Raw genomic sequence first — 19,726 nt, forward strand, 5'->3', positions numbered from 1 at the left:
CTGCCCAAAGTAATTTACAGAATCAATGCTATTCCCATCAAGCTACATTGACTTTCTTCACAGAACTGGAAAAAACCACCATGAACTTCATATGGAACCAAAAAAGGGCCTGCATAGCCAAGTCGATTCTAAGCAAAAAGAACACAGCGAGGGGCATCACACTACCAGATTTCAAACTATACTACAAGGCTACAGTAATCAAAACAGCATGGTACTGGTACCAAAACAGAGATATAGACCTGTGGAACAAAACAGAGGCATTGGAGGCAACACAACATATCTACAACCATACAATCTTTGATAAACCTGACAAAAACAAGCAATGGGGAAAGGATTCCTGGTTTAACAAATGGTGTTGGGAAAACTGGCTAGCCATGTGCAGAAAGCAGAAACTGGACCCTTTCCTGACACCTTACACTAAAATTAACTCCAGATGGATTAAAGACTTAAACATAAGACCTGGCACCATAAAAACCCTGGAAGGAAATCTAGGCAAAACCATTCAGGACATAGGAGTAGGCAAGGACTTCATGAACAAAACACCAAAAGCATTGGCAACAGAAGCCAAAATAGATAATGGGACCGAATCAAATGCCACAGCTTCTGCACAGCAAAAGAAACATTCACTAGAGTGAATCAGCAACCAACAGAATGGGAAAAAATTTTTTCAGTTTACCCATCTGACAAAGGGCTGATATCCAGAATTTACAAAGAACTCAAACAGATTTACAGGAAAAAAACAAGCTAATTCAAAATTGGGCAAAGGATATGAACAGACACTTTATGAAAGAAGACATATATGAGGCCAACAATCATATGAAAAAATGCTCATCATCACTGGTCATCAGAGAGATACAAATCAAAACCACATTGAGATACCATCTCACTCCAGTTAGAATGGCGATCATTAAAACATCTGGAGACAACAGATGCTGGAGAGGATGTGGAGAAAAAGGAACACTTTTACACTGTTGGTGGAAGTGTAAATTAGTTCAACCATTGTGGAAGACAGTGTGGCGATTCCTCAAGGCCTTAGAAATAGAAATTCCATTTGACCCAGCAATCCCATTACTGGGTACATATCCAGAGGACTATAAATCATTCTACTACAAGGACACATGCACACGAATGTTCATTGCAGCACTGTTTACAATAGCAAAGACCTGGAATCAACCCAAATGCCCATTGATGATAGACTGGATTGGGAAAATGTGGCACATATACACCATGGAATATTATGCGGCAATCAGAAATGATGAGTTTGTGTTGTTTGTAGGGACATGGATGAATTTGGAGAACATCATTCTCAGCAAACTGACAGAAGAACAGAAAATGAAATACCACATATTCTCACTCATAGGCGGGTGATGAAAAATGAGAACACCTGGACACAGGGAGGGGAGTACTAAACACTGGGTGTACTGGGGGGAAAGGGGAGGGCCAGTGGGAGGGGGAGCTGGGGAGGGATAGCCTGGGGAGAAATGCCAAATGTGGGTGAAGGGGAGAATAGAAGCAAAACACAGTGCCATGTGTGTACCTATGCAACTGTCTTGCATGTTCTGCACATGTACGCCAAAACCTAAAATGCAATAAAAAATTAAAAAAATATATTAAGTTAGTTTATTCCTTCTTTCAACAAATATTTGTTGAACAACTATTGTTGTTTCAAGCACATATTTAGACAAATAGAGCAAAGAACAAGCCAAATAAAATTCTAACCCTCAAAAATGTTTACAGATCTTAACATCTATATTAACTGGAAAATGTATGACATAGTTTTTATAATGTTTCTATTTCTGTAAATCACACATGCACAAGCATAACGTATGTAGAAATTTTAAGAGAATCATCAAGATTGTCCCTGTGTCTGTTCGTATTTGGTAAAGAAGAATGACTAATACAAAAAATTATCAAATAAAACAAATCATTTTAAGTTAGGCACTTAACCAAAGTAGTATTTAATTTTCACACTAAAAATATATGTTTGTACTTTACCTATGTAAGGAATTTGAGGAGACTAGAGTCCAATGCTCAAGGCTTACAACTAGTAAATGAAGAAGCTGTAACTTAAAATCAAGTATGTCAGACTGAACCATACAGAGAACTGTAGAGGTAGCCTGAATTTGAACAAATTGGTTTCATAAAGGACCACACGTAATGTAACTTATGCATCTGTTTTATGGGAAATATGTTATATTTCATCTAATATTATGACACAATCAATCATAATTTGATGTACCACTTACAAAGAAAAAACAGTACTTACGCAACTATTGCACAGCGTTCACTTCCCACTAAGAATATTTATTTTCTACTTATTGAAAGAGCTCTTATATAATTATTTAGGTATAGTTTTGTTATATGTCATTCATATTTATACAGAGAGAAAAATAAAAGCAAAATAAATTGGGTGAAGTTTTGCTACTACTTGTTCACCTTCATAGTCCAAGTTTTAAAAAATTGCCTTTTGAGTTAAGTTAAAATATATTGTATGTTTCACATAGTATCATTGACTAGAATAATCAAATTTATGTCTGTGCAGGCAATGACAAGTACATCATGACTGTCATCTGGCCAGCAGTGATACAATGTAATTGATTTTAAAACACATTAGACTTCAGGTATATTAAAATGTGAAAAAAATGTTTCTTAGAATCAATCAAATATGGTAGAACCTACTTTACAACATATTTAGTAGTAAGCGAATTAATGCATGCTTAAGTGCTTACCCCACTGCTTTTTACCTATTATACTTCAATAAATGTTAGCCATTATTATTGATATCACATATCAATAATAATTAGCATTATACATTAGTATTAATAACAACAACTGCTTTATATCTTGGCCTTCTCCTCCTTATATACTGTAATACAGTGGTTCTCAGTCTAGAAGGCACTTGAGAATCACCTGTAGATCTTTAAAAACGTGTGTGTGTCTGTGTGTATTTGCATACAATTTTACTGTTTCACCCCCATCAGATACAGAAAATCAGAATTTCTTTGAGTGAGGCTCTACCATTTATTTTCAAAGCCCACAAATGTTCTAATATGCACCATTGGCCTAGAAACACTGCTTTAGCTTCTATTCTGACAGAGTTGGGAAAGTATTGAAGGGTTTCCAACAAACTTGAAAAGATATCTGAGTTAAAAGGATATGATTTTAAGCTGATCATTCTGCTTCTGTGTTTACTCCAAGTAAAACTGGTTTAGGGAGACGAGTTCAATTTTTAATGTTAAGTTTGCTACATCTACTAGACATCTAATTAGATCTATCGAGGAAGCAGGAGTTGCATCTGGCACAAGGAAACAGAGCTGAGCAGGAAGCTAAATTTGGGAATCTCAGCACATAGACAGCATTTGAAACCCTGGGACTAGATAAAATTACCCAGAGAGGAGAATTAAGCCCTGAGGCATTCAAATTTAAGATGACAAGAAACCAGCATGAATACTGGAAAGCAGCTACCAATGCAGTTGGAGAAAACCTCTGAGCTTCTGGAAGCTGAGGAAAACACTGTATAAAAAGAAATATAGTTATTTCAGTTGTCTAAAAAAACTGCTAGTGGTTCAAGTAAAATAAATGAAAATTGACCGTTGTATTTAGTCATTTAGAAATAATTGCTGACCCAACAACAGCAATTTTAATGGACTGATAGATGCAAAAGTTTGACTGAAGTTTGATAAAAGAGAATACAACATTATGACTTCTAGAATGACAGCAAGAGGAGCTCCTGAGAAATATTCCCCAGACAGACAACCATAACTGGTGAAAATTCTTTTTAAAACAAACAACCAGCCGGGCACTGTGGCTCACGCCTATAATCTCGGCACTTTAGGAGGCCGAGGTCGGCGGATCACGAGGTCAAAATATCAAGACCATCCTGACCAACATGGTGAAACTCCATTTCTACTAAAATTACAAAAATTAGCTGAGCGTGGTGGCCTGTGCCTGCAGTCCCAGCTACTCAGGAGGCTGAGGTAGGAGAATCGCTTGAACCCGGAAGGGGGATGTTGCAGTGAGCGGAGTTCGCGCCACTGCACTCCAGCCTGGTGATACAGTGAGATTTTGTATCAAAAAATTAAATTAAATTAAATATCTGGAAATAGCTTTAAGTGCATACAGAAAACAAAGAAACACTTGTTACCCGTGGAGGGTCTTGATTACGAGCTGCCAAGGTCCTTGGAGTTTTTAATAAAGAATTGAACAAATTGCACAAAGTAGCAGAGAAATGAAACGCAAGAACAAAGCAGCAAAAGCAGGAATGTATTAAACCAAGAAAGCACTCCACTGAATGGGAGTGGGCCTGGGCAAGCAGCTCAAGGGCCTGGTTTTAAAGTTTTCCCGACTTTAAGTACCCAATTGAGGTTTTTTTTTTCTTTTAATTTTACTTTAGGTTCTAGGGTGCATTTGCAGGTCATGCAGGATTGCTGCATAGGTGCGTATATGACCAGGTGGTTTGCTGCCTCTGTTCCCCTTTTGACTATATCCAGCATTATTTCTCCCCATGTTATCCCTCCCCACTCACCCTCTGTCCCTCCCCAAGGCCATCCCTCCCCCCCCCACCAACTGCCCCCAGTGTGTGATGCTCCTCTCCCTGAGTCCATGTGTTCCCATTGTTCAACACCCACCAATGAGTGAGAACATGTGCTGTTCGGTTTTCTGTTCTTGTGTCAGTTTGCTGAGAATGATGGTTTCTGGATACTTATTGACTACCTCTTATCTGGAAGAAGGATTTTGTCTGTGGCCAGTTAAAGGCTGAGGTGAATTGGCACCCCATGCAGATAAAAGGATGGTTCCTGCTTGGCCCCTGGCCAATCCAAGGCTCTCTCCCTTTCCATCTGCTTTGAGGTGGAAGGGGGAAGTCTGTGGGGAGAGTAGCCTTTGATTCTTGGGGAGAGAAGTTTTTTCCCTTTTGGTTTAGTTTTAGGAAGTTTGTGTTAATTGGCTTCAGGTTCCTGGCCTCCAAACCTTGGTGTTTTCCTTTTGATCCAGCTTTGGGAAGTCAGCATGAATTGGCCTTGGATTTTCTACCCCAAGACCTTGGTGTTTTCTTTTTTACAAGTTTGCACAAATTGACTTAATTTCCCTGTCTCCAGACCCTGTTTTCCTGCCTCACACTTATTTAAGAAAACCTACTAATTCTCAGTAAGAACAGCAAATCTATAGCATTTGAGCCAGAATTTGCTCTTTTCCTACCCCCACTCAGCTTGCTGTGAATAGCATTTCTCATCCCCCCAGCTCCATTTTGCAGAGGCTGAATTCCACACAAAATCAGCTGAGGCCTGAGGCTCTCTTCTTCTAGGGAGCCCCACTTGCAGGGCAAGAAGCTCTTCTCAAGGCATAGCAGCCTGGTAATAACAGGGCTACAGTCTCCCTCTCTCCATCTTGCTTATAGGGTAGAGATTCCATGCCTGGGGAGATAATATGATAATACAAAAACACTAACACCCCTGCTCAACACCTTGCTCATGAAGCAGGAAAATTATTTAAGAGAACTTTGGGCCACTGTCACTATCATTAGCTCTAGAGCTTGTACAAACTAGCAAAACCAATTCAAAAAGATATAAAATCTAAATAAAATGATAGTAAACACAGAGATTGCTTTTGTAATTTTAAAATTTCCAATTAGATACATCAACATTCTGTTTGGAACAAGCACATCTAGCACCCAGATCTTGTTTTCTAATATTAAAGAGCTCTTTCCAATGGTTCCTGCATTCTTTATACATACTCTCATTCTTGGTGTGTGTGTGTGTGCATGTGTGTGCATGCAGGTACATGTGTGCAACCCTCCTTACATTTTGGTTCTGTAAGAATCTTTAGGTTTTGCTTATATATTTTTTGTCCCAGTCCTAGAGTTAGCTATTTCTCCAAGGATCTCTAGTTTCTTTTATTGTAGCTTAGATATTGCATAGATTTTGATTTCTAAATACCATTCACCACTAAAAGGAGCTTGGATGAAAATGACATGAGAATCTCAATAGATATAAAAAAAAGCATTTAACAAAATCCAACAACCTTTTACCATAACAACATCTAACAAATTAGGAATTAAAAGGAAATCCTAAACCTAATAAAAGGCATCTACCAATATCTCATAGCTGGCATCATACTTAATTTGTTTTTTAGCCACTTATATCAGGAACAAGTCAACGATGTCCATTCTCTCTAACTCTATTCAACATTTTACTTGATATTACAGCCAGGACCATTAAGCAAGGAAATGACATAAAAGCCATGTAGATTGGAAAGAAAGAAGTAAAAGTATCTCTATTTGCAAATAGCATGTGTTGTAAATAAAATTCCTCAGAAATCCATTAACAAAACTGGTAGAACTAATAAACAATTTTAGCAAGGTTTGGGGTGCCAGAGCCATATAAAAATCAGTTGTATTTCTATACATTTGCAGTGAAAAATCTGAAAATAAAACTGAAAACCAATTCAGTTCAAAATAACATCAATAAGAATAAAATACATAGGAACAAATTTAACAAAAGCAATAGAATACATATACTGTGTGTATTAGTCCATAATCACACTGCTAATAAAGACATACCCAAAACTGGGTAATTTATAAAGGAAAGAGGTTTAATTGACTTTCAGTTCCACATGGCTGGCGAGGGCTTACAATTGTGGAAGAAGGTGAATCAGGAGCAAAGGCATGTCTTACATAGCAACAGGCAAGAGAGTTTGTGTGGGGAAACTCCCCTTTCTAAAACCATCGATCTCGTAAAACTTACTATCAGGAGAACAGCCAGGGAGAGACCCACTTCATGATTCAGTTACCTCCCACTATGTCCCTGCCACAACGTGGGAATTATGGGAACTACAATGCAAGAAGATATTTGTGTGGGGACACAGCCAAACCATATCACTCTGAAAACTATAAAACATTGTTGAAAGAAATTAAAGAAGACCTAAATAAATGGAAGATATTATAGGTTGATGGAGTCTAAGACTTTATATTGTTAAGATGACAAAACTCCCAAACTGATACACAAATTTAACATGATACCTATCCAAATACTGGCTAGCTTCCTTGTAGAAATTGCCAAGTAGATCCTAAAATTCACAGGGAGATGCAAAGGGCCCTAAACAGCAAAAACTTTCTTGAAAAAGAACAAACCTTACACTTCCTAAATTCAAACTTACTACACAACTGTAGAAATGAAGATGGCATGCTATGGGCATAAGAATAGACATTTGGATCTAGGGAATGTAAGTGAGAATCTAGAAATAAACTCTTACATTTATAGTCAATTGATTTCTGCCAGGGTATCAACACAATTAAATGGAGAAAGATTCATCTTTGCAACAAATGAGGCTAGGCAACTGGGTAGCCACATGCAAAAGAATGAAGTTAGACCCATAACTTGTATCACCATGCACAAAAATTAAGTCAATAGGAATTAATACACCAATATGTAAGACCTAAACTATAAAACTCTTAGAAAAAAATACAGAAGAAAATCTTCCTGATCTTTCAGAATCTTCTTAGATATGACATCAAAAGAAAAATAAAGAGAAAAGAAACAAATTGGAATTCATTGAAATTAAAATCTTTTGTACTTAAAAGACACCATGAAGAAAATGAAAATACAATCTCAAGAATGGGAGAAAACTTTTGCATATCATATATCTGATAAGATACTTGTATCTAAATATGCAAAGGATTCTTCCAAATCAGTAATCAAAAGGTAAATTACCCAATTAAAAATGTATAAAGAATTTCAATAGGCATTTCTCCATATAATATATGCAGTCAGCCCTTTGTATTTATGGTTTCCACATCTGTGAATTCACCCAACCAAGGATTGAAAATATTCTGGAAAAATGTTGAAAAATAAAACAAAAATATATTATAACAACTATTTACATAACATTTGCATTGTATTGGGCACTATAAGTAATCTAGAGATGATATAAATGGGGAAATGTGCATAGGTTATACGCCACTATGACACAATTTTTATATAAGTAACTTGAGCATCTGTGGATTTTGGTATCCTTGCAGGAGTCCTGGAACCAATCTCCTGCAAATACCAATGGACAGCTTTGTGTGTGTGTGTGTGTGTGTGTGTGTGTGTGTGTGTGTGTGTGTGGTTAGTAACTCATGAAAATGAGAAGATGCTCAACAACATTAGCATTAGCAGAAATAGAAATCGAACCCACAATAAGATACCACTTGAATGCTTGTGATCGATAATAATATGTTACTATTCTTCACCAGTAATTATCACCAAAATGTTGGTGAGGTTGTGGAGAAATTGGATCCCTCATACATTGTTGTTGAATATTTAAAACTGCCACTTTTTAGTGTAATACACTCTGACAATTCCTTGCAATATTAAAGTTTCTGTATGACCTAGAAATTTCACTCTTAGGTATATACTGAAGAGAAATGAAAACATAGGTCTACATAAAACTTCTACATGAATGTTCATAGCACCATTCTTCATTTTAGCTTTAAAGTAGAAATATCTCAAATCCTCAGCAACTGATGAATGGACAAATAAAAGGTGATATATGTGTAAATGGAATATTATTCTGCATTAAAAAGGAATGAAGTACTGATACATGTTACAACAATGAAAGAGTCTTGAAAACAGGCAAATCGAAAGAGACAGTAAGTCAATTCATGGTTGCCTTGGGCTATGGGTGGGAGAAAGAATGTGGGGCCAAATGGAGAATGATTGTTAATGGGTACAGGAGTTCTTTCTGGGATGATGAAAATGTTTTAAAATTAGACTGTGGTAATTGTTGTACAGCTTTATGAAAAATTTAAATATTATTGAATCTTATGCTCTAAATGGGTGATTTATAAAAGTCTTTGTAGAAATTAACAGACTTCTTTGTTGAAATGGTCTGGGTGTGTCTCACCCAAATTTCATCTTGAATTGTAGTTCCCGTTATCTCCACGTGTCATGGGAGGGACCAGATAGTGATAATTGAATCATGGGGGTCATTTTCCCCATCCTGTTCTCATGATAGTGAGTTGGTTCTCACGAGATAAGATAGTTTCATAAGGGGCTTCCCCCTTCACCGGGCACTCATTCTCTCTCCTGCCACCATGTGAATAAGGCTATGTTTGCTTCCCCTCTGACATGATTGTAAGTTTTCTGAGGCCTCCCCAGCTGTGCTGACCTGTGAGTCAATTAAACCTCCTTCCTTCATAAATTACCCAGTCTCAGGTATGTCTTGAACAAATTGGGCTTAAGATAAGCAGTGTGAGAATGGGCTAATACATTTCTAGAAGTTGACAAGTAGATTTGAAAACTTATATGGGAATGCAAAGGACCCTAAATAGCAAAAACATTTTTGAAAAAGAACAGACTTACACTTCCTGAATTCAAACTTACTACAAATCTATAGTAATCATAACAGTATTATTATACTACACAGTATATTTCTTAGTTTTTTTCATGTTGCTGTGAAGGAACAAACCTGAGGCTCGGTGATTCATAAAGGAAGAAGGTTTATTTGGCTCATGGTTCCACAGGTTATAAAAGAATCATGGGATCAGTATCTGCTTCTAGTGAGGGCCTGTTAAAGCAACAGTGTAAGATTATTTATGTTGCATGAATTATTGTGGAATGATAGTAATATAGTTTCCCTGAATTTTGTTGACAGAATTTGACATGTTAAAGTTGAGTTTGCAGGTGATAATGCTACCTGCATTCCATATTAACTTCATTCATCATTCTGTAAATTATTGCTTAAAATAGAGAATTTCCCTCATTTAAAGAATTATGCCATAATTTGCACATCCAGGTTGAGCGATTCTCCTCCTACCACCACCCACCTCCCCTTACAGGGGAATTGGTTTGCTAACTATATACTGTTAACAATTAGGCATTCATTTAAACCTAATACAGAATTCAGCAATATGTATTATTTATGACCTAAAGTTTCTTCTCATGTGAGCTTTTAAAATACATTCTACTGGTTCTAATTTAAGGAAAAAAAGGAAGCTTTAAACAAAACAATTTTATTATGATTTGAACATAGTTATAATGCTTTATTAATTTCTGAAAATAAGTTTAGTCATTTAACAGTACATAGTTGTCTTAGTCATTATTTGTATTTTATCTCAGAACATACATACGTTTACAATAATAGCATCCTGAATAACTGGCTTTCACAATAATTCAATCGAATTGTAAGGAACATGGAAACAGATAATATATTGAATGATAGATATCGTACATACTCTATCACTAGCAGTGGTTCACTGTAACAGTGATTCTCAACCAAAGAGGATGTTTTCAAATAATATAATTCCTTCTCTGGTTGATTTTGATATCCCATTAGATTAGTAATTCTGTTCTCCTCATCTCCAAGAATCACATCTGTACTGGAAATCATGCTGAATTGGTGTTTGACATGTACTGTCCTTATCTAGAAATTACCTGGTATTCCTGCTGCATAGTGTATTTATTTATTTTTAAGTTCTTCTGATGCCAGCGTAACTATGGTCTAATTCAGTTTATTGTCATTCACTGAATTGATTCGTGTACTTTAATTTTGATATTTAGGTCAATCTTCATTAGAGAATATTGAATGAACATGGGATTAGATTCATGCATGAATCTGATATTGAAAATGTTAACTATTATGGTATATTAATTATTTTGAGTCTGAATTCCAGTGTTATTGTACTGTAACAATTATGAAACATTGTAACCAATACTTTGAACAAGGGCAGTCAGTCAAAGTTTGATTCTTTATTCCCAAAGCCCATTCAAACTCATTTTGTGTAGCTAATTTGCTCTAATTCCTTGAGTAGCTAGAATGTAAGATAATTTTTTTCTTATATCTATTTTTAATAAACGTATGCTTTTCCTTTCCCTGGCAATTTGTTATAAAATTTTATTCCAGTAATGGAAGATATTTTTAGAAGTCATCTCCTCTTTATTGGAAATAAACATGGACAGTTTGCTATCAAATCAAACATTTTTATACCTTTTACTTGTTTTCATATCATTTTTAATAGATGATATGTCTGTATGTTTCAGAATTCAAAATTTTCACTAGTATTGTCCACCCACTCAATTCTCTCCTCTCTGTAGCCAACCATTGTTACCAGGCGTGTGTGTGTGTGTGTGTGTGTGTGTGTGTATTCTTCTGAAGTTATTTTATACGTACAGAAGCAATGTGTGTGTTTTCTTCTGAAGTTATTTTATACATACAGAATCAATGTGAATATGTCTTTTTCTACATTATTTACACTAATGGCATATTCCATATACTATATTTTTGAATATTTTTGCACATAACAGTAAAGTTCTAATAAATTATAATTCTGAATTATTTACCAACATAAAAATATTTCACATCTGTTGATGAGAAGTCAAAACTGTACAAACATTTTTATTATACTCACATTTTGACCACTTTATATCTTTATTTTTTTTTACTATTTATTTCTACAGTGGAGCATTTCTAATACACTTAGAATATTATTTTAGAGAGCTATTTTTAAGAATTCCAGGATACCAATTCAGCAATGTAATTCTGAGAAATAATTTTTAGAACCACACTACAGTGGAGTACCTCTCAAAAGCTACATGGCTCTAACTCAAGTTTATAATAGTAATATAAGGAAATTTACTGAGAATTTCAGCAGAAAATTTAAGACACAGCAAGCTAAATTACAGTCTTAGAGAATTAAATTAAAATGTTGTCAAGCTTTTTTAGATCATGTTATAAATTCTTTGAAATATGACAGTAAATGTAAAATAATAAAAAAATGGCTTCTGCTACTCTTTCCTTCATTTAAATGAATTTGTGTGTGTGTTTATGTGTGTGTTGGTGTAGAAAGATTGTATAATTGCATGGTTATTATATTATGCAAGTATATAGTTGTACCATATTATAGTGTTAAGTAAGAGTACAGAATTAGGGCATTCAAGTTCTGGCTTTCCACCTAAGCATTTATAGCAATTAATATCTACTACTTTGCTTGCTTTGGAAATTAACTTAGAATGACCTAGAAGCACACACTCATCAACTACTAATAGCTTATGGTACAATAGCATCCAAATTTCAAATCTATACATGGTAAATATTTTCAATCAAAATATGTTAGATTATAATTAAAAACTTTAAAAGTCATTATAAGTTTTGGAAATTTACCATTTGATTATTATTATTGCCATTCTAAATTTTTCTACTAGTAAAAAATTATATATTGTTCTTTAAAATGCCAAGTTATTGCCACAAAATAACATTAATTTTCATAAACATACAGGTTAGCAAGATCCTACTCAGTCTATTTCTCTGAAATTTTTTTAGTAAAAATGTTAGCTTCTTATTTCTTCTTATTTCAATTGATGCTGAAGTACTGACATTGTGAACTCCAGAGAAGTCTAAAATTGGTAACTTACCTTTGACTTTCAGAAAACACACATAATTGTTCAAACAAATCTATATGATAGCTATAGTTTTCTTTTTTGTCTTCTTTTCTTTTTATTATTAGAGATGGTATCTTGCTGTTTGGCCAGGCTGGTCTTGAACTCCTAGGCTTAAGCAGTCCTACCTCAGCTTCCCAGTGTTGGAATTAAAGGTGTGAGCCATTGCACCTGGCCACAAGCCATGGTTTTATATTCAAAGTGCAAGAAATATGCTATTCTAAGAAGCTAGTTTTGCATTACATCATTTAATATGAAACACATATCTTCTATAGATGTGGACAATTTATTATTACTTACAGAATTGTTATTTGCCCAACAGATGAGCAAACATAAATTAAGCAGTAAATCAGTTTTGCTTCCTTTAGATAATTAGTAATTTACATATAACCTTTGGCTATTTTTTTATCTTAGGGTATTGATATAAGTTACATAAAACTGTTTTCTACATAGAATGTGCTTTGAAATGCAAAATCTAATTAAAATGCACTATTTTAGGACAGTTGAGTTTCTAAATGATACTATGGAGACTATTATGAATATTTTAGGAATCTGAATGGAGTATGTAAGAAAACTAAATTGTAACCTCTATGGACTACTTTAGGTTACTTTATCAGTCAGCTAAAACAAGTAAAACTGCCAGGTGCTTAGATTATTGCATTTTTTTACGTATACTATATTTAGAAATAATGCAATTGTTATTGTATTATTATACCTAGACAATTTCATATTAAGGTACACATTAAAATAATGTTTGCAAGATACACTAAGGTTAGTAGAGGAAACTGATTGTAGCTGTAGATATTCTAACCAGGGGCTTTCACACACACCCCATGAGGCTGCTGAAGAACTCTGAGTATGAACACATTATAACCATTTAGTGGCACCCTTGCTGGTGTATCATATTCCAATTACTAGGAACTAATTTTGGAGAAGCCATGGTAAATTATATACCTGTTTGTCCAGCCAGGACAAACAAAAGTATTTGTCAAGAATCTCCTATTTGCTTAACACATATTGTTTAGCAAGGACCCAATATTGAGTAAACTACTGTTGAATTTAGTTTTAAAACTGAAAATTTCTTAATTCTATAATGAATATTGAGTGTAGAATGTTGTGGTAGCTGGGAATGTTATGTAGCTAGGTGATTATTATTCCAGAATATTAATGTATTAAATCAGTTTAGTGAGGTTAATATTTTACAAGTTAAAGATAATGCTTTTTTAGACTACTGTCGTTCTTTTCCTCTAGTATGTGTGGTTAAGTGAACTATTGTGTTTTAATTACTTTTTGATGTGTATTGGGATACGTTTTTCTAAATGAAAACATATCTCATTTTGTCCTGAAGATTAATTGAAAATTAGAGTTTGCCTAATGAAATCTGTTTTCCATTTAATTTTGCAGGTCTGTTTTATAAAGAAATCTATTTTAATTAAAAGTACATATCACATAATTTAGCCAGGGATGCCATACATACTAACAACCTATTAAAAGATGAAGAATTGTTAAGATTCACTTCAGTTTTGCTGTCTTTGTTCATAGTTTTAATCTATTTTTATTCCAAAATTTTGATTATATGCTGATTCAAATTCTATGTTAATTTTAGAATAATGCAGGAACATTTTTATTTTGTTAAAATGTACTTACTTTTAGTGTTTTCTAATTAGTGAATTACCTGCTCATTAGTGAACAACTAGGAGGTATTTTACTGACAGTTTAATGAGGTTGGTGAAAACCAAAGAAATTCTCCAGAAGATCTTGGTAAGGAAAATAATGCATAATAAGTAACAGTCACAATGTCTATGATCTATTTTTGTTTAACCTTTATAAAACTGTATAGTTTTGCTACCTGATGAGTGAAATATTCGGTGGCAGCCTGAGTACTGTCATTCGTTATTTAGTTGTTACTCTACTTAACATGTCTAATTATTGTGCTTAGAATTACTTCTTTTTTCTTTCTTTTTTTTTGAGACGGAGTCTTGCTCTATCGCCAGGCTGGAGCACAGTGGTGCAGTCTCGGCTCACTGCAACCTCCACCTCGTGGGTTCAAGCGATTCTTCCGCCCCAGCCTCCTGAGTAGCTGGGACTACAGGCGTGCCAAATGCCCGGCTAATTTTTGTATTTTTAGTAGAAACGGGGTTTCACCATGCTGGCCAGGATGGTCTCAACCTCTTGACCTCGCGATCCACCCGCCTCGGCTTCCCAACAGGCTGGGTATTTTTTCTTAACACAAATGTTTGTTGGATTTCAAATTAAGGTAACTTTGATGCTGAAAGCTGACAGTGATAATGGAATAATGTTTTATGAATGTGGGTACATAGAATCACGCCTGGCAGAAGTTGTTGTTATACATAGTAAGTGCCCAGTGCACTTCGTTCAGGCTATTCAATCATGTTGATATGTGTTATTTCAGCTGGAGGAAAAAGAGAAGTCCTTACTCAATATTGAAATTCACAAGATAAGGAATAAATTATAATTGCCTTCATCTTTAATATGTAAAGTTTAATATTTAAATTTAATAATTGAATACAGGAATGCTAAACAAAATTAAGTATATCCATTGAAAATTGAATGCCCAATTACTAAAGACAAGTTCTTTTTACTTTATTAAAGATTTTAAATGCCAGCAACATCACTTTGGTAGTAATATTTTCAGGTAATATTGATCATAAAGCATATATATTTGTGTCTACTTGGACTGGATATTATCATAAATATCTTTGCCAGAATTTAGATTCTAAATATAAAGTTCTCAGCAAATTCTTAATGCTTGGAAAAAACTCAGCTTTTGTCTTAGCAAGAATATGAAGTAGTGCATAGAAAACAAATGTAGACTTTGGGAGGCTGAGGCAGGTGGATCACGAGGTCAACAGATTGAGACCATCCTGGTCAACATGGTGAAACCCCGTCTCTACTAAAAATACAAAAAATTAGCTGGGCATGGTCGCGCGTGCCTGTAATCCCAGCTACTCAGGAGGCTGAGGCAGGAGAATTGCCTGAACCCAGGAGGCGGAGGTTGCGGTGAGCAGAGATCGTGCCATTGCACTCCAGCCTGGGTAACAAGAGCGAAACTCCGTCTCAAAAAAAAAAAAACACAAAAAAAAAAACGTAGATTCTTCTATATTAGATTTTTTAAAACCAAATTTGATTTTGGAGTGTCAGGTTTTATTTCAATTAAATTTGATTTTTAAAATAAGTAATATATTACATAATTCAAAGTTAGGAAAAAATAAATAGTTATATATTACAAAGTTTCACGTTTATAACCTACTCCACCCCTATCCTCCCTGCCTTTATAGATAAACACTTGTTTATTATCTATCCTTCCAGGTTTCCTTTATCAGGGGATTGCATATTCCAATATCAACATATGCAACTATATAAACATATATACCTCCTTTATTATACAAAAATAATATATTTCCATATTTCATCAAACCTGAGTTCAGACAGTTTTTATGTACCACCAAGAAAGAAAAATATCTCAGCAATTAAACGATGACAGCATCGGTTATAAAGTACATTGCAATGTTAGAAATATTAAACTGTGAAAAACCTCAACTGTTAGAGTTGAAATATTTTATGTACCTTCTACTACATGCTACTCTTGTCACTTACCATTATAACTTGGATATCCTTCCATTGCCAACCTCTTTTTTTCTTTTTATCATAAATGCATTCTATTTTGTAGTATGATTATACCCTAATTTATTTAGTGCCTATAACAGACTCTGGATATGTTTCTTTTTCATTGTTATAAACTTTGTACGTTGTTCATTTTGTATGTGTGCAAGTATAATTATAGGATAAATTCCAAATGGGATTACTGGCTTAATGGAAATCATATTTGTAATTTTTATAGCTAATAGCAGATTGGCCTCTGTAGGGTTTTACCACATTATTTTTCTACCAACTGCATGAGGAGTACTTTGTCGAGCTTTGGATTTTTGCCACCTGATTAGTGAGAAATTGTGTTTTGAAGTGGTTCTAATTTGCACGTCTTGAAGAAGAGCAAGGCCAATAATGCTTTCCAGTGTTCAAAGGTGGTATTTTCTTTTTCTGCAAACTAGTTATGTTCTTTACTCATTTTCCTTTTAGATTGTTGATGTTTTTATTCATATATATATATTTTATTGCACTTTAGGTTCTGGGGTACAGAACGTAGGATTGTTGCATAGGCACATACATGGCAATGTGGTTTGCTGTCTCCATCCCCTTTGTCACCTATATCTGGCATTTCTCCCTGTTATCCCTCCCCAATCTCCCTACCCACAGCTGTCCCCCCCATTCACCCCCAACACACCCCAAAGTGTGATGCTTCCCTCCCTGTGTGCATGTGTTCTCATTGTTTGACACTCACCTATGAGTGAGAGCATGTGGTGTCTGATTTGCTGTACTTGTGTCAGTTTGCTGAGAATGATGGTTTCCAGGTTCATCCATGTCCCCACAAAGGACATGAACTCATCATTTTTTATGGTTGCATAGTATTCCATGGTGTATATGTGCCACATTTTCCTTGTCCAGTCTATTGTCGATGGGCATTTGGGTTGGTTCCAGGTCTTTGCTGTTGTAAACAGCACCGCAGTGAATATACATGTGCATGTGTGCTTATAATCGAATAATTTATAATCCTTTGGGTATATACCTAGTAATGGGATTGCTGGGTCAAATGGAATTTCTATGTCTAGGTCCTTGAGGAATCACCATACTGTCTTCCAATGGTTAAACTAATTTACATTCCCACCAACAGTGTAAAAGTGTTCCTATTTCTCCACATCCTCTCCAGAATCTATTGTCTCCAGATTTGTTAATGATCACCATTCTAATTGGCATGAGATGGTATCTCAGTATAGTTTTGATTTGTGTTTCTCTAATGACCAGTGATGAGCATTTTTTCCTATGTTTGTTCACCTTATAAATGTCTTCTTTTGAAAAGTCTCTGTTCATATCCTTCACCCACTTTTGAATGGGTTTGTTTGTTTTTATTGTAAATCTGTTTTAGTTCTTTGTAGGTTTTCGATATTAGTCCTTTGTCAGGTGGGTGGATTGCAAAATTTTTTCCCATTTTGTTGGTTGCCAGCTCACTGTTTCCTTTGCTGTACAGAAGCTCTGGAGTTTAATTAGATCCCATTTGTCTATTTTGGCTTTTGTTACCATTGCTTTTGGTGTTTCAGCCATGAAGTCCTTGCCTATGCCTGTGTCCTGAATGGTTTTCCCTAGGTTTTCTTCTAAGGTTTTTGTGGTGTTAGGCCTTCTGTTTAAGTCTTTAATCCATGTGGAGTTAATTTTAGTGTAAGGTGTCAGAAAGGGGTCAATTTTCTGCTTTCTGCACATGGCTAGCCAGTTTTCCCAATACCATTTATTAGACAGGGAATTCTTTCCCCATCGCTTGTTTTTGTCAAGTTGTCAAAGATTGGATGGTTGTAAATGTGTGGTGTTGCCTCTGAGGCCTCTGTTCTGTTCCGTTAGTCTATGTCTCTGTTTTTGTACCAGTACCATGCTGTTTTGATTACTGTAGCCTTGTAGTATAGTTTGAAGTCAGGTAGCATGATGCCTCCAGCTTTGTTCTTTTTGCTTAGAATTGCCTTGGTTACATGCACTCTGTTTTGGTTCCATATGAAATTTAAGGTGGTTTTTTCCAGTTCTGTGAAGAGGGTCATAGGTAGCTTGATGGAGATACCTTTGAATCTATATATTACTTTGGGCAATATGGCCATTTTCACAATATTGATTCTTCCTAACCATGAGCATGGAATTTTTTTCCATGTGTTTGTGTCCTCTCTTACTTCCTTGAGCAGTGGTTTGTAGTTCTCCTTGCAGAGGTCCTTTACATCCTTTGTTACTTGTATTCCTAGGTATTTTATTATCTTTGTAGCAATTGTGAATGTCAGTTTGTTCTTGATTTGGCTCTCTTTAAGTCTATTATTGGTGTATAGAAATGCTTGTGATTTCTGCACATTGATTTTGTATCCTGAGACTTTGCTGAAGTTGCTTATCAGTTTACAGAGATTTTGGGCTGAGACAGTGGGGTCTTCTAAATATACAATCATGTTGTCTGCAAATAGAAACAATTTGACTTCCTCCTTTCCTAATTGAATACCCTTTATTACTTTTTTTTGCCCAAGTGCTCTGGCTAGAACTTCCAATACTATATTGAATAGGAGTGGGGAGAGAGGGCATCCTTGTCTAGTGCCAGATTTCAAAGGAAATCCTTCCAGTTTTTGCCCATTCAGTATGATATTGGCTATGGGTTTGTCATAAATAGCTTTTATTATTTTGAAGTACATTTTGTTGATACCTAGTTTATTGAGAGTTTTTAGCATAAAGGGCTGTTGAATTTTGTCAAAGGCCTTCTCTGCATCTATTGAGATAATCATGTGGTTTTTGTCTTTGGTTCTGTTTATGTGGTGGATTACGTTTGTAGACTTGTGTATGATGAACCAGTCTTGCACTCCTGGGATGAAGCCTACTTGATCATGATGGATAAGCATTTTGATGTGCTGTTGAAATAAGTTTGACAGTATTTTACTGAAGATTTTTACATCTATGTTCATCATGAATGTTGGCCTGAAGTTTTTTTTTGTTTTTTTTTTTGTCTCTGCCAGGTTTTGGTATCAGGATGATGTTGGTCTTATAAAATGATTTGAGAAGGACTCCCTCTTTTTGGATTGTTTGGAATAATTTCAGAAGGGGTGGTACCAACTCCTCTTTGTATGTTTGGTGGAATTCAGCTGTGAACCCATATGGACCTGGGCTTTTTTGGTAGGTAGGCTATTAATTGCTGCCTCAACTTCAGCCCTTGTTATTGGTCTATTCAGGGTCTCAGCTTCTTCCTGGTTTAGGCTTGGGAGGGTGCAAGTGTCCAGGAATTTGTCCATTTCTTCCAGGTTTACTTGTTTATGTGCATAGAGTTGTTTGTAGTAATCTCTGATGGTAGTTTGTATTTCTGTGGGATCAGTGGTGATACCCCCTTCATCGTTTTTTATTGCATCTATTTAATTCTTCTCTCTTTTTTATTAATCTGGCTAGTGGTCTATTTTGTTGATCTTTTCAAAAAACCAGCTCCTGGATTTATTGATTTCTTGAAGGGTTTTTTGTGTCTCTATCTCCTTCAGTTCTGCTCTGATCTTAGTTATTTCTTTTTTTCTGCCAGCTTTTGAGTTTTTTTGATCTTGCTCCTCTAGCTCTTTCAATTTTGATGACAGGGTGTTGGTTTTAGATCTTTCCTTGCTTCTCATGTGGCCATTTATTGCTGTAAAATTTCCTCTAGACCATTGCTTTAAATGTGTCCCAGAGATTCTGGTATGTTATGTCTA

At 35.2% G+C, this 19,726-nt stretch overlaps 1 protein-coding gene across 11 annotated transcripts in view; it reads left to right on the forward strand.

The window, feature by feature from the left end:
- ATRNL1 (attractin like 1) overlaps nt 1-19,726 on the forward strand; it is an 839,028-nt gene that overhangs the window by 459,205 nt on the left and 360,097 nt on the right. The window contains exons 26-27 of one of the 11 annotated variants that reach the window (XM_078346600.1): nt 4,394-4,435; nt 8,465-8,490. The exons of 6 other annotated variants lie outside the window; for them this stretch is intronic. In XM_078346600.1, coding sequence (XP_078202726.1) covers nt 4,394-4,435; nt 8,465-8,475 — 53 coding nt within the window. In that variant the 3' untranslated portion in view covers nt 8,476-8,490. Of the gene's footprint in view, nt 1-4,393; nt 7,523-8,464; nt 8,491-19,726 lie in introns of those variants that run through there. 4 more of the 11 variants (XM_078346602.1, XM_078346599.1, XM_078346597.1 and 1 more) reach the window with 4 other exon arrangements.

Source organism: Callithrix jacchus, chromosome 12, assembly GCF_049354715.1.
Source record: "Callithrix jacchus isolate 240 chromosome 12, calJac240_pri, whole genome shotgun sequence".
Lineage (NCBI taxonomy): Eukaryota > Metazoa > Chordata > Mammalia > Primates > Cebidae > Callithrix > Callithrix jacchus.